The following is a 13,458-nucleotide window of genomic DNA, read 5'->3' as shown; positions in this document are numbered from 1 at the left end:
TAGGTATCTTTGTCACACGTAGGCTGAGTCTTTAAAAACACCCGAGAAGTTCAGTGGAACCTACAGAGCTATTCAGCAACTACTGAAAACCTTGCTAATTCAAAACATGGTTTCTGATCTAGTAGCATCACCTGGGAGCTTGTTAGAAATGCATAATCTTGGGCCCTGATCAAGACCAACTGACAAGCTGGTTTAACAGGATTCCCAGATGATGCGTACAGATATTAAAGACTGAGAAGGACAGACTTAAAACACTGGACTAATCTTCTAAGGAAACTAAAGATTTTTTTCACAAAATCTTTTGATTCAAAGAAAAGAACAGGAAATAGTGGAATCAAGAGCAAAACTGTTATACTACATATGAAACAACTGTAACTGAACAACTGTAATACCTTAAGTCCTGAACTCCAAAGATCAAGTACATTTTCCATCTTCTGAAGGTTTTCATCAGAAATAAGAAAATCGCTCACAACAATTTCATGGGCATCTGCATGACTAGAAACAGATGCTGGTGAGGAAGAGTCACCTAAGAGGTTAGAACTGAAAAAGTCCATGACTGGGTGAGAAGGCTTCCTCGGTGACAACACTGGTGATGACCCTGGAATAGAGGAAAGTTGTTGTGGTCAGGCCAGATTGAGAATAACCCAAATGGTAAGAAATTCCAGTGGAAGGTAAGACGTCAGTGACCTTCAGAAGTAGAGGAAAATGCAGAGAAATAACCTTTCAGTTTACTTACTCTTTTTTTTTTTAGCGTTTATTTATTTATTTTGAGAGAAAGAGAGCACATGACTCTTGTCAACTTTATAAGTTGAGCACCTGACTTTTGATTTTGGCTCAGGTCATGATCCTGAGGTGTGGGATCAAGTCCCATGTTAGGCTCTGCACTGAGCATGGAGCCTTTTGGGATTCTCTCTCTCTCCCTTTGCCCCTCTCCAACCCATCCCCTTCTCTTTCTCTCTCAGAAAAGAGAGAGATAGAGAGACAGAGAGAGAGAGAGAGAGAGAGAGAGAGAGAGAGAGAGAGAAAGAAAGGGTTAAGTAATGGACCAAGGTCCCAGTGGTTGTCTATAGGTCATTATTACTTTATATAACACACTGGTGAGGGTTTTAACACCAGTAAAATTCAACACTGTAAGCACAAAGAGTAGTTTAGTTTTAACAGATACTCAGTTGTAAGGCACATTGTTAGCCTTCAACACACAGGTGAAAACATACACGTCTATATATGTATACACATATATGTATATAATTTCCATCCTCTGCCCATATACATGGTAGAGGGTAGTGGGCTGGGGTGGAGGATAGATGTAGGGGTGAAAGCCAGTGCCAGAACAGGCATCTACCTTTCAAAAGCACAAAACAGAAAAGATTACTATTTTATCACACATGTATGCTGGAATTAGAGACGGTTTATCATTTCTCACATATCTCACTTTTATTACAAGGGTCCTAATAACCAAGACTGAAAGGCCTTCTTCTTTTCCTTGGACAATGAGATGAGTCAAACAGATAAATCTACTGTAGAACTTGTTACTTGAAAGTAAATCAAGAACTCTTTGCAAAAGGGAAAATCACGCTCTAATATATATGTTTTACATAAAAAATTTATTCAGTAAATGGTTCAGGCTAGTCAACTATGAAACACCGCCTCCATACTGTGAAGAATAAACCCAGAGAATAAAGCAGAGTGACAAAGTATGTGAATGTTCTCTTTCACTAGATTTCACCAACAATATCTGCACCCACAGGAAAAGCAATAGACTCTGATTTTTCATTTTTACTTATTTTAAAAAAATTGTTTTAATATTTATTTATTTTTGAGACAGACAGAATGTGAGCAGGGGAGGGGCAGAGAGAGAGAGGGAGACACAGAATCCAAAGCAGGCTCAAGGCTCTGAGCTGTCAGCACAGAGTGCGACATGGGGCTCGAACTCATGAACCGTGAGATCATGACCTGAGCCAAAGTTGGACACTTAACCGACTAAGCCACCCAGGCACTCCTCTGATTTTTAATTTTTTAAACATATAGCCACCTTTTGAAAAAGAGAATCATATAACTGAAGAACTTGAAAGGTCCCCAAGTATTATACCACCCAAGCCTTTTTTGTACAAGTGAGCAAACCAAAGGTTAGAGGCATTTCTTGTAGGGTGGCTTACACGGCCCGTACATTAAATAACATTATATCACAGAGCAAGAAGACTGTTCTATTTTAATTATTTAATCACTTCAATCTGGTGCTAGTGTGCTTTTATAACCTCTGTAACACTTGCTCATCTCTCCTTTCAACCAAGGAAAAGCAGATTTCAGGCTGAACACATCACCAGCAGTCTTCAATCAAAACTTACTAATTGTTAGTTGCATTCATTTTTATCATTGATTTCTATTTATAAAGGGTATATTAGTTTTATTCTATAATCAGTAATGACACAAATTTTTCTTCTAATGAGTTTAAGCTAAAAATGAATATATCTAAAGAAAAAATGACAGAACAAGGGGTATAAAGATAGGACAAAAATCACTAAGTTGGTACACAAATGCCTGAATGTTGGGAAAGAATGCACTGGTTCATGAAAACATTGAAATTGGCCAAATTAGCTGACTCCCATGAAATCTTTTAAAGTACTGCCCTCTAATCTAGCAGTTTTAAGAAAGGATGCCACACACTGTAATACATTAACCTGTCTTAATTGTACTATTTTAGAATTTTGGGAAATTATTTTAAATAGTATTAGTTAATAAATCAGCAACAGCAGCATTTTAAAATCATGCCAATGAGTAATATGCTGAAATGATTCCTCTTACTACACAAATAAAATTCATCAAACCACAAAATGTTGTATGTTAATAAAAACAAACTGAGGAAAAGTCATACCATCTGTCTTTGAATGACTTGAAATATTCAAATCACATCCTTTTCCAACTTCCATCCTTGTTTCTTTTACTACAGGGCTATTTCCTGCTGAAAATAAAATAATTTTTTTATTAAACCAAACCACTCTTATATCAAATGCCTAATCACACATACTTAATTTAAGAGGGTAGCAGTACATAGGATTTTAGAACAGCAAAATACAACATGCTGGGGATAGAGGAACACTAAGCCAAAGAACAAAGAGAAGGACAAAACTGAGAGAACAAAGTCTTAACTATATCATTAATAAGCTCAATTTTACCCACCAAATATAGATGGAAGAGAATTCAGCCTACTGTAGCATTCAGTTCACACTAAGAGACTGAGTGGATGAATGACATTAGAACTTAGAAGCTATGCAATCTTACATTGGATATTTCCAGGGGCCTGCTGCCATCAAGGTAAAGTGACACTGGTTCCCTCACTTGCAGCTCAGGAACCACTGGTCAATACACGGTGGAAATAAAATGGGGGAAAACCTCACAAGAATGGCTGTGTGGAAGGCTTATATACACTTTGGCAACTTCAACATACCTCACTTACATCAAGCAACAGCAATACCAAGAGGAAAGAATGGGATGATGAACTTACATATTCTTATCAATCTTCGTGTGAATCGAGATATCTAAATTCACTGCATGTTGTATGCTTAGATCGCAAATCCTTTTTCGAAAAGGCAGAGTATAAACAAATAAATACTATCTTCCATGCTAGAGAAGAACAGGGGTCTTAAATCCCAAGTGATGACCTTGAAAGGTTGGAGAGCCACGGCAAGGAGAGGACTCCAATGTGTCACTGGGAACAACAGTACAGCAAGGAAGCAAGTGTCTGGTGACCCCCTTAAGGGAGGGGCATACAGGGTGAACACACGGATTGACTAGTTACATATTTTGTAAGAGAGTATGCAGCCCTTTGGGTGTGTTCAACAGGAACTACAGGCTCAGGTACCCAGGGTAATCAAGACATGGTCAAGATCACTGGTGTACAATGAATGAACCCCGGGGCCCTGCCTCTTGAATATCAATTAAAATTTGGGCAGAAAATGTTTCGGGGTAAAATATTGTGGTGGTAAAGTAAATATATGCATTTTACGGTTCTGGCCCTATCTGATGATCAAGTGCAGTATGCTGAAGTCTAGCAGTGGATAGTCCATGTCTACCAAGAGACAGGAACAAAATACTAGGGCTGTAACTTATCGGAACCCCAGGAGCCTGTTGATTCTGAGTAGGCTGTTTCATGTGCCTTCAAGGAGACATCCCTAGAGTTATGCCTACTGTTGATAACTACCCATCACCAGGCCTATCTTTGGAGGGTTTTCTGTGCCCTTTGAAGGAATACTTTTTTACAGCAAGTTGTTTGGGATCCTGTACTTTACCGAATAAGGAATGGATAGGTGAAAGGAGGTTTATCTTCCTTTCTCCACCTTTCATTCACCTATCAACATACATCCTGGCTTGTATTAACTGTCAATTCTGTCAATGACGTAGTCCAAAATGGGTTCGCCTTTGTGGTGATAATTTTTTTTTTTTAATTTTTTTTTTTTTAACGTTTATTTATTTTTGAGACAGAGAGAGACACAGCATGAACGGGGGAGGGGCAGAGAGAGAGGGAGACACAGAATCGGAAGCAAGCTCCAGACTCTGGGCCATCAGCCCAGAGCCCGACGCGGGGCTCGAACTCGCGGACTGCGAGATTGTGACCTGAGCTGAAGTCGGACACTTAACCGACTGAGCCACCCAGGCGCCCCTGTGGTGATAATTTAAACAGTCTTCCACGTTAACAGAAATGCTGCCAACAAAGTCCTAGGACATGGTTCACAAACTTAAGTGGTTCTGAGGGCTACCTATGGAGCATCTATAATTTGGGGCCTTGGGCCATTTAGTTTCCAAGATAATCCTGGTATATAATTACTAGAACAATTAGATGCAATTTACTCCACTGACAGGCATGCTATGGCTATAGTGTTGCTTTCATTTTATTTTATTTTATTTTTTTTGCTTTCATTTTATTTTTCATGTAATAGTTTAAACAAAGTTCATATAAATATCCAGCTGTTGCACAAGAGCCAAGAGTACCATATTAAAATGGAAAACACTTCCCAGATGATAGTGATACACATGAGTGATTGAGAAGAATCACTGGAGAAACATTTCTGGAACTCTAAGTCAATGGCATTAATAAGCTCAATAACAAATTAAGAAATATCTTTCAAAATATACATAACCTTGGTTATGAAGAATATCATCTACTACAGTAGGAATCCTAACATCTGGCACCACTTCTCCTTTAGAATGACACGGCTGTGAAGCTCTTGACTCAATGTTTGGAGTCACAATAGCATAACGAAGCAGTTCTTCATACTCTTCCTATGAGAAGCCAAAAACAAATAATGTATCATAAACGGTCACAATGGACATTCAGGCAAAGAACGATAAAGGCATAGTCGAAGCTACTCTATACTTCAGTTCTCAAAACAGTACTTCGATGTAGTAAGGAAGGTGTACTTTCTTAAAAACAGAAACCCAACAAACAGACCTACCCAAATTTCTTCTAGCCAGATAGATTCCTTCAGATGCCAATTTAGCAATCGTGACACAAAGATTACCTAGTGTAGTTGCCTGAGACCAGTTAACATCTACAAAGCAGAAACGCCCTCCCTGCAGGTGGGCAGAGACAGAGACATTTCTCTGCTTTTCTGAAATTTAGTTTGAAGGTGTTGCTTCCAAAGACTCCACAAATGGGTGGTCTAGAGATGAAAAGTGGTTTTGGCTCTTTTTACTGACAGCTACCATCCAACGCAGCAACAACCTGGAGTGTCTTTTCATAGCATGGAAAGAGCGTAAGGGAAATATTAGAAGAGAAAAAGAAACACTGACGATAAAAAGAGAACACAAATGCAGCCTGTTTGTTCTGTTCTACCTAGTGGCAACTGCAAGGCACCTGAGAAGCGATAAAAAATACAGGTCACAAAGTGTAGACCTTACAGTAATATTCCTCAAGTTTAAAACAAAATTGGAATTTCCTCACATAGATAGTTATTTCTTTAGCCATATCAAAAAATGGTATCTGCGAAGTAAAAAAATATACTGGAATTTAGTTGACATTCACAAGCGATTGGTCATGATGTACCAAATAGTCCTACAAGAAGTCATTTCATGGGATACCTGATGCCTCAGTTAACCATCTGACTTCAGCTCAGTCTATGATCTCATGGTTTATGAGTTTGTGTCCCACCTTGGGCTCTCTGCTGTCAACACAGAGCCTGCTGTGAATCTACTGTTTCCCTCTCTCTTTGCCCCTCCCCTGCTGTCTCTCAAAAATAAATAAAAACATTAAAAAAAAAAAAAAGAGTAATTTCTAAGAGTCATATTCATGGACCCAGAGAATGTCTTTGCATTAAAAAAACTGGGGGGAAGGTTTTCAGGAACATTAAATATTATTCTAAAGGATTCTTTTGTGTTAATTTTTCCCCATAAGTAGTTTAGTTCCAATATAGAACTGTCATCATTTCATTAGTCATAACTGTCTTGTTGTTTGGATTCATCTTCAGTATGAAGATAACTGATGCTTGAAACTGCCTCTGTGAAGTGGCACAGTATGTGCTCAAGTGAATTCAGAAAAATTCTGTCTAAATCAAAGAAAGAACGATCTTCAGTAGGTATGTGAAAATCAGCAATCCTTACTCTTTCCCTATGGTTTTCTTTGAGTAAGAATATTTAACTGCCCACCACACCCAAGTTTCCAGCCATCGTTATATCACAGATGACCGAAATAAGTACCTTGGTGCTTTCCAAGGGAACAGACGTAATTGCCCTCAGACTTTTGTAGTCAGAACTACCTTGTATCCTGTGTCGGTAGTCAATATCGCTGCATTTCTAGCTGGTTTCCAAGAAGGTGTTTCAGGGGATCCATGCTGTTTTATTCAAATTTCATTTTTTAAGCTATTTAACTCTTTTACAAACAGTAGTAAAAGGAGCAAGCACTATCACATATACCACATGTGCTAAATTTTAACTGGCCCCAAACTATAAATTCTCAATTTTTTTTTTTTGTTGGTTGGAATAAAGCTGTTCCTGCCATCGATGTACATGTCAAGCTGCTGTAAACATGTCAGGTTGTGGCTCTGCACAGGTTTGATTTTTGTTTTAGGAATGACACCTGTGCAGGTGAACACACAACTCTAACACATGTAGGCCCATCAATTACAAACTCAAACTCAAGCACATCTGCTGGCGCCAGTACCTCCTCAGGAGAGTGATGAGCTGTGCAGGGTAGCAAATGACTTCATACCTTTGTTACATGCTTATCATAATACAAAGGGTTTTAGCACGTATTCCAAATTTGAGTCTTCTGGGTGCTTCTTGGGTGATTTGTAGATTATAAAAAGTTTGAAGAAGTGACAGATTTTGTTGGTGATTCAACAATGAATCAAAACTTTTCTATCAATCCTTTTTTTATGTTTTGGGTCAGTTTACTTGCAGATGAGATAGGCTTTTAAACAGCTACCATTTTTTCATAATGCATAGAGAAGTTGAATCACTATGCTGTACACCTGAAACTAATGTTTACAGTGTGTGTCAACTATATTAAAACAAACAAGGCATCATTCTCAACTACTTATGTTAAGAATCAGAATTTTCTTGATATTTTATAGCCCAAATAAAATATAGAAGCAAAATGGTCACTTAGGCTTATCAAACTACGCTAGGTCTTCTATTATCCACCAATGTCAAATGTACATTTAAGGCAGCTTCATTTTTTGCTGACTTTGTGAGATGGAAACGTCACAGATTTGAATTTATAACATAAATCTATGCAATTCTACTTTAACCTTTTTATATTGGAATTTGAAGTAAAATTGTTTGAAAAAAAGGGTTTATGCTGGTAGATGTTTGAAAACTACAAGTCTTTAGGGTAATTAAATGTAAAGAAGTGAGTTGGTGTCAGTTTCAGCCTTGTTATGCATAGTTAACATGGATTACCTATATGCAGTAAATGTCAGTTACAGCAAATACAGATTTTTACATGTTAAGGCTAATGGCAGAAGAGAAACAGAGACACTCCAAAGAGAGAATCATGACAAAGAAATCTCAATCATCAGAATGATCTTCATGTTGCTATAGTCAACTCCTTTGTTGGAGATGTCCCCTTCATGACAATAAACACGTCTAGTTTTTGGGGTGCCTGGGTGGCTCAGTCAGTTCAGCATCCGACTTCAGCTCAGGTCATGATCCTGCAGTTCGTGAATTTGAGAACTGAAGCAGGCTCTGTGCTGACAGCTCAGAGCCTGGAGCCTGCTTTGGATTCTGTGTCTCCCTCTCTCCCTGCCCCTTCCCCACTTATGCTCTGTCTCTCTCTCTCTCAAAAAGTAAATAATAAACATTAAAAACAAAACCAAAACAAAACAACAACACATGTCTGAGATTTAAACTTACATTTCCTGACAGAAAATAAAAGTCAGTATTTCACATGATGGTTATCACTGAGGCAGGAGGCTCTTATTACAGAAAAAAGTAATTTAGAATATTACAGATACATTTAATTTTTAGGTTGATAAAAATAACTATAATTCTTTAAATAGATTTAAATATCCTTAAAATTTAAAAATATACTTCCTGAATCACATCAGTTTCCACTTATTACAATGAAAGGAAATACCCAAATAATTTGATAAATTGAAGCCATACTGGTTTCTACAAATTTACTGGTTTCTACAAATTTGAATGTATGAGTCAGTCCTAACAAAATATATAAAATGTCAAGTGCAACTCCCTGTGAGAGAGAAGGCTACCAGTCCAGTGGCCTCCATTTTCCCTTTATTCCTTTAATTACTAAAACCCCAGGATCTGACCTAGTTCAGACCTGGCCACCCAGCATTTCTCAGCCTCCCTCCTAGCAGAGACAGATACCTGGCCTGTGGGATTTGGATGGAAATGATGTGTACAACTTGAGGTCATGTCATTAAAAAGGAAGCTGCTTGCTTCCTGCTCAGCTCTTCCCGTGGGTTAGAGGTGGCACTGAGCTAGCACCTGATGATGCAAACGAGGTCATCACTTGAGGGCCTGGCAGAGCAACAAGAGAGAAGAGACAGGATCCTCAGACGACCTCAGGACTCTCTGTTAGCTCAGACTTGCAAGAAACTGTATCAGCTCAGACTTTCAAGCCATTCACTTAAACGACTCTTATTTGGTTCCTGTTAAAGCAGCAAAAATAACACCCTAATATACTTCCCAAATAGCCAAACTAGGCTTTTGATTTTAAAAACATATAAAAATGTGGCTGTTACAGAATGAATGTCTGTCCTCCCAAAATTGATATACTGAAACACTAATCCCCAGAGCAACGATATTTGGAGATGGGGCCTCTACAGAAGTAATTAAGGTGACATTAAGTCAAAAGGGTGGGGCGCTGCCCTGTCTTGATTTATGTCCTCATAAAAAGAGAGGAGAGAGTGTCCTCTCTCCCCCCATGAGCGTGCACTCAGGAAAAGCCATGCTGAGGATGCAGTGAGAAGGCAGCTGTCTAATAAGCCAAGAAGAGAGATCTCATCAGAAACAGACCCTGCCAGACCTTGCTTTGGTAGTTTCAGCATTCAGAACTATGAGAAAATAAATTTGTCTTTTCATCCAAAGGGGCACATGCACCCCAATGTTTACAGCAGCACTATCAACAATAGCCAAACTAAGGAAAAGAGCCCAAATGTCCATCCACTAATGAATGGATAAAAAAGATGTGGTATATGCATAAATGGAATATTATTCAGAGATGAAAAAGAATGAAATCTTGCCATTTGGAATGATGTGGATGGAGCTAGAATGTATTATGCTAAGCAAAGTCAGTCAGAGAAAGACAAATACCATTGGATTTCATTCATATGTGGAATTTAAGAAACAAAACAGAGGAACATATGGGAAGGGAAAAAAAGAGAGGGAAGCAAACTATAAGAGACTTTTTTTTTTTAACGTTTATCTATTTTTGAGAGAGACCGAGAGAGAGAGAGGGAGACACAGAATCCAAAGCAGGCTCCAGACTCTGAGCTGTCAGCACAGAGCCCGACATAGGGCTCAAACTCACGAACTGTGAGATCATGACCTGAGCCGAAGTCAGATACTTAACCGACTGAGTGTCCCAGGTGTCCCAAGACTATTAACTATAGAGAACAAACTGAGGGTTGATGGAGGGAGGTAAGTGGGAGATGGGCTAAATGGGTGATGGGTATTAAGGAGGGCACCTGTTATGGTGCCTGGGTGGCTCAGTTGATTGAGCGTCCAACTCTTGATTTTGGCTCAGATCATGATTTCATGGTTATGAGATTGAGCCCCAAGTCTGGCTCCACCCTGAGCATGGAGCCTGCTTAAGATTTTCTCTCCCTGTGCCCCTCTCCCAAGCACACACTCTCTTTTTCTCTCTCTAAGGAAAAAAAAAAAAAAAAGGAAGGCACTTGTTATGATGAGCACTGGGTGTTATACCTAAGTGATGAATCACTAAATTCTACTCCCGAAACCATTACACTGTATGTTAACTATAATTTAAATAAAAATTTGAAACAAATGAATAAATTTCTGTTGTTTAAGCCATCCAGACTATTGTATTTTGTTATGACAGCCCAAGCAAACTAATACAGTGGGTATCGTATATTTATATTTTGAGGTCAATTAACTTTAAAAAAATTTTTTTTTATTGTAGGGAGTGAGAGAGACAGGACAGGGGAGAGAAGCAGAAGGAGAGAGAATCCCAAGCAGGGCTCAATCTCAATCTCACAACTCTGGGATCATGACCTCAGTAGAAATCAAGAGTCAGATGCTCAACCAAATCACATGGAGGTCAATTAACTTCTTAATTGGTGGCAACTATAAGTAAATTGAACCAAATTATCTCTCTTCAATCAGAGTTAGTTTATGATAGCTTCCAGCCTAAAAAGGGAGGGGAAATGGAAGTCAGTGGCTTTAACTTTGAGCTCCCCTAGTCTGACCTCTGTTCTGGATCAGGAGAACAACACAACATATATTTCAAAGCTCCCACAACAATCACTATGACTTAAAGTGGAGGTAAACAAGGTAGATATTATGTTAACTTATCTTAAGAAAAAATTACATATCAGTTATTTAAACACCTATTTTAGTTTCATATATACAGAGACCGGCCAAATGGGCTATTGTTTAGTTAAGGATCAAAATAAGTAATATTGTCCTTCTTAATTGTCAAAGATAACTTGTCTGAAGGTAAACAAGGACCCTAAAGTAACAATCCAAACTTGTAATTTTGCTCCCCTCTCCCCAACAACAGTTGGACTGGTGTGACCCTGAAATACAGATGAATCCATATGTACCACGTAAGGCCAGGGCAATTTGCTCATAGTGTCAAGTTGTGCTTAGAGGAAGTTATCAGTCAGTAAGCACACGGATGCTGCCCATCCCTCAGCATTTATCAATGACAGCTTTATTAATCCTTCACATAATTGACACAGTAATGAGAACTCCCTTAGAAGAAATAATTATTTATAAGGGGCTTTTGTATTAAATGTTGACTTTTACATATTTGCTATAGATGGAAAAGTATGTAGTTATTTTATGTTATTTCATTTTTAACATCCTTTCTGGTATTTATATTTTGAAAAGTTTCCAGTAACGGAATGTAGGCAGGTTTTCAACTGTCATCAAGAACCACTAACAAAAAGAGCCTCAGTTGGGCTGACATTCTAAGCAGGTAAACCAATAACACAAAATTATTTTTGGGTCTGGAAGAGTCTTCTTCCTCCCTCTCTCAAATTCTACTCTAGAGATTTATTCTTTTGATGTAAAGCTTTGTGTCCTGACAAAATGACACCCTGAGATCTTACAAGGTGGTTAACATTTTTGTATTAAAAGTTCTGGATCCAACAATTACAATGTGTAGGGATTTTTTCCACCAGCAACAAGAAATTCTCACTGACTAGCTGAGTGCCCTATAATTCAACTCAGTTTGGACACTATCCACTGGAGATAGTAATCAGACTGCATAGGTTAAGGGCTCAGTCCTGTAAGACTTCACCTCCCCCAACCAAACCTCAGACACCAGTAGTAAGTCCTGGTTACCACCTGAGCTTATGGCCAACCAGCGACACAGACAGGAGGTTCCAAAGATTCCCCTCCCCAGGTTTGATTAATTTGCTGGAGCAGCTCACAGTTTTACTCATTAGATTATCAGTTTATTATAGAAGGACAGAACTCAGAAACAGCCAGATGGAAGAGACAAAGCACAAGGCATGGGGAAGGGGGGCAAAGCTTCCGCACCTCCCTAGAATGGCAGTCATCCAGAGCCTCCACACATTCACCGAGCTGGAAGTTCTCTGAACCCTCTCCCATTGGGTTTTTATGAAGGATTCATCACACAGGTATGATTGATGAAATCAATGGCCACTGGTGACCGAACTCAACCTGCAGCCTCTCCCCGCTTCCTGGAGTTCACGGTGGGTGGCACTACTAAAAGTTCCAAATCTGTAAGCATGTGGTCAGCTCCCAGCAACCAGCCCCAATCCTTAAGAGGGGTCCAAAAGTCACCTCATTAGCATAACAAACACATTTATCACTATCATTTAGGAAATTTCAAAGTTTTCTGAAAATGTGCAAAACACGGGATAAAGACCAAAATATATTTCTTATTATAAATCACAATATCACAAGTATAAATGAGTTAATCAGCACTCTCCTGAAGGAAGTCTGAAAAAGGCAGGGATAAAGAGTGCAGGAAAGCACTGTCACCTTAAAAGACAGCACTAGGTAAAAGTACATCCAAAGGGAAGACAAGGATGAAATATCAATGTCACAACTCCAGACTACTTTTATCCTAGCAAATATTCACAGATATTTTTCCAATAGCTTTCCAACTTCTAAATCAGTAATTTCAGCTAAAGAATCATATATGTTTCATAAAATATCTTCCTAAAACTTTTCTCATATTACACAGTGTCAATAACAATTTAACTCTATTTAGGCATAAACATAATGTCCAGCTTTTCCCCCTCTTAAGTGATACTTAAGAGGACTATAAGACTCAAGATGTACCGTGTCAGTGATCTCTCATTTAAAATCTACTCTTGGGGTGCCTGGGTGGCTCAGTTGGTTGAGCGACCGACTTTCACTCAGGTCATGATCTCACAATTTGTGAGTTCGAGCCCCGCGTCGGGCTCCGTGCTGACAAATCAGAGCCTGGAGCCTGCTTCGGATTCTGTGTCTCCCTCTCTCTCTGCCCCTCCCCCGCTCATGCTCTGTCTCAGAAATAAACAAACATTAAAATAAATAAATAAATATATAAAAAATAAAATCTACTCCAGAAGTCAGAGTCCATATTTCTGATAATAAAACATTTAGAAATAAAACAGGGGTGCCTGGGTGGCTCAGTTGGTTAAGTGTCCAACTTTAACTCAGGTCATGATCTCACAGTCTCTGAGTTTGAGCCCCACGTCGGGCTCTGTGCAGACGGCTCAGAGCCAGGAGCCTGGTTCGGATTCTATGTTTCCCTCTCTCTCTGCCCTTCCCCTGCTCGTGCTCTGTCTCTGTGTCACTCAA

The 13,458-nt window shown here is 39.0% G+C and overlaps 1 protein-coding gene across 7 annotated transcripts in view; it reads right to left on the bottom strand.

The window, feature by feature from the left end:
- Positions 1-13,458, bottom strand: part of POC5 (POC5 centriolar protein) — a 46,956-nt gene that overhangs the window by 29,421 nt on the left and 4,077 nt on the right. For 3 of the 7 annotated variants that reach the window (XM_060637786.3, XM_060637787.3, XM_078448931.2), the window contains 3 exons: positions 5,136-5,277; positions 2,873-2,959; positions 393-598 (listed from right to left, as the gene is read on the bottom strand). In XM_060637786.3, the coding sequence (XP_060493769.1) occupies positions 393-598; positions 2,873-2,959; positions 5,136-5,277 (435 nt within the window). Of the gene's footprint in view, positions 1-392; positions 599-2,872; positions 2,960-5,135; positions 5,278-8,820; positions 8,974-13,458 lie in introns of all 7 variants that reach the window. The other 4 variants (XM_078448925.2, XM_060637788.3, XM_060637790.3 and 1 more) reach the window with 4 other exon arrangements.

The sequence above is a fragment of the Panthera onca genome, chromosome A1 (genome assembly GCF_046562875.1).
Source record: "Panthera onca isolate mPanOnc1 chromosome A1, mPanOnc1 haplotype 2, whole genome shotgun sequence".
Classification (NCBI taxonomy): Eukaryota; Metazoa; Chordata; class Mammalia; order Carnivora; family Felidae; genus Panthera; species Panthera onca.
This window is presented reverse-complemented; position numbering and strand designations above follow the sequence as displayed.